Source organism: Montipora foliosa, chromosome 11, assembly GCF_036669935.1.
Source record: "Montipora foliosa isolate CH-2021 chromosome 11, ASM3666993v2, whole genome shotgun sequence".
Taxonomy (NCBI): domain Eukaryota; kingdom Metazoa; phylum Cnidaria; class Anthozoa; order Scleractinia; family Acroporidae; genus Montipora; species Montipora foliosa.
In genome coordinates, this window is record NC_090879.1 from 38,701,046 (window position 1) to 38,703,545 (window position 2,500).

At 43.6% G+C, this 2,500-nt stretch overlaps 1 protein-coding gene across 1 annotated transcript in view; it reads right to left on the bottom strand.

Moving 5' to 3' along the window:
• Positions 1–2,500, bottom strand: part of LOC137974814 (uncharacterized) — a 28,696-nt gene that overhangs the window by 6,060 nt on the left and 20,136 nt on the right. Inside the window, exons 11-12 of the mRNA XM_068821806.1 lie at positions 2,328–2,500; positions 1,482–1,614 (exon numbers count right to left, since the gene is read on the bottom strand). The exon at positions 2,328–2,500 is cut by the window's right edge and continues 52 nt beyond it. Coding sequence (XP_068677907.1) covers positions 1,482–1,614; positions 2,328–2,500 — 306 coding nt within the window. The remainder of the gene's footprint in view (positions 1–1,481; positions 1,615–2,327) is intronic.

The window sequence follows — 2,500 nt, forward strand, 5'->3', positions numbered from 1 at the left end:
GAGTAAGGACGCTAAAGGACGGCTAGGGAGGTGTGAGAACGCCAAATGACGGCTAGGGATGAGTAAGGACGCTAAAGGACGGCTAGGGATGTGTAAGGACGCTAAAGGACTGCTAGGGATGTGTAAGGACGCTAAAGGATGGGTAGGGATGTGTAAGGACGCTAAAGGACGGGTAGGGATGAGTAGGGAAGCTAAAGGACGGGTAGGGATGTGTAAGGACGCCAAAGGACGGCTAGGGATGTTTAAGGACGCTAAAGGACGGGTAGGGATGAGTAAGGACGCTAAAGGACGGGTAGGGATGTGTAGAGGGGCTAAAGGACGGCTAGGGATGTGTAAGGACACTAAAGGACAGATGAGTAAGTACGTTAAAGGACTGGTAGGGATGTGTAAGGACGCTAAAGGACAGGTAGGGATGAGTAAGTGCGTTAAAGGACGGGTAGGGATGTGTAGGGAGGCTAAAGGACGGATAGAGGACTTGAGGATAGGTACATTATAGGGTATCATATATAAAGTACCTACCCCCAAAGGTCGTGGGTTCAATTCCCACCCTGGTCAGAGTTTTTCTCTGTCCTTGTGTGGGCCCATTTCCATTAGTAGGGCTAACGCTCACATGGTTCATATGAGGTACAAAACTAGCACTTCTCATTACACTCTAATCAATGAAGTCTGTTGAAATATAAAGTGCTACACGGGCAACGTTTGTAAAACCGTAACCCTTCCTTGTACTAACAAACAATGTTTGTGTGGGGAGGAGCGTTGCGTGACCACACAAAGAACGGCTGCGTATGAGACTATGGATCCCCTGTTTCGCAATAGCGGTCGATTGGTAATCGACGAAACAAGGCTCGTAATACGTAATACGTGCTGGTAGACAAGATTTCTGGCACTTTCTACACCAAAGTCCTGGTACTAACCAATCGCTTTTACGGTGAAGTAAAGCGTCCAGCCAGAAGAGAAACATAATTTCATAAAAGAGTGTAAACAAATAGGAAATAGATAAAGGTATATATCCAAAAAAAAAAAAAAGGAATTAAGCCAGTATTTTGTTTATCTAACAAGAAAATTTACGAACTTGAGGCAGAGCGCCTTAAAAGTAATTTGCAAACCTTGTTTCGTCGATTACCAAATGACCGCTATTGGTATTTTGCGAAACACCCGGCATCCATCACTCTTCTAGCACGTGTAATATAATAAATTTCTTTTTGTTTTGCTTTGTTTCGTTTCGTTTCGCGGAATACCGTAAGCCGTAGTTGAGGCAGCTGCTAAACTGAAACCGTTAAGGCAAAAAGGGATTTAGAGGCGTTTCTATTTTGAGCAGACTTGGCAGAGCAAAGCGCCCAGAGAGAAGAAAGCACTTTAACGACGTTTTAGCAAGAGTGATGAATGTATGGAGCAGCTTATATCATATGTGTGAAAACTATTCTACATTCCTGGGTAGACAGCTCACAAGATAAAATGGCACCAGCTTTTTCGGCGTGTACCTTTGACTCTTTCATGTGGCCAAGAAGCATGATGGCTTGTAAGGATTCTCTAAGGTCAAAAAATGGCGGACCGCGTCCCCCTTCATGCTTCAGCTTTAGGTCATGCGAGGTGCGAAACATGTAACCAAAGACTCTGAAACATCAAAGGGTAAAAAATGACCATTTACGATGGTTTAGCATTCCTTCTAAGAAACGATGGAACGTTTGGCGAATTTTCTGAAAAAAACAACAGGGACAATTTGAAACCTTAATAGTAACGTACCTTCACTAAATAAAATGAAATTTATCGGTATCGATGCTGATTAAATAAAAGTCAAAGCCACTCTCTCAGCGGACACCCCTGGGACCAGCTTGATCTCGCCTCAAAGAGAGACATGGAGAGCTTAAAACCGACGACAGCTGGGAGAACGTTACGTCACCTTAAAATGCATCTGCGTTGTTTGAACCGTTTCGCAATCAATCCAAGTCTTATGGCATATGGCATGAAAAGTGTGTACTAACTTTCCAGGAATAAAATAGGCTTCAACGGTGGATGTTTGGAGATCGCCGGGTGCACACGACTTCCCTATAATCCAGACTTTAGTCATTTCACATCGTTATCACGACATGAACGGAAACGAAATGAACAAAACGCCAAACGCACCTTGTTTTGTGGCGTTCTCATTGCCGTCGTAGTCGTCGTAGATTAGTAAGTAATTGGCCAATGATGAAAGCTGAGAGCTGAAAAGAGATCCGCTTTATCGAGGCACGATATAATTGCGTCTAATAATCACTGTACTATATGATGTAAATCTAAAAGTCAAACTGATCACAGAGCAGCTGTCTCCGCTCCAATGGATTACATACCCCGCTGAATCGCTGAAACTAATATCCCATAATGGCAGAGCGTGAAATGGCACTGGTGCAGGGCATTGGATGACCAGTTCACCCACTGTTCCTTCTTCAGTCTTAGGAATGTGGCAGAATATCTTTCCCTGTTTTCGTGAAATCTGAAACTTTGATGAATTTCCATCAACACA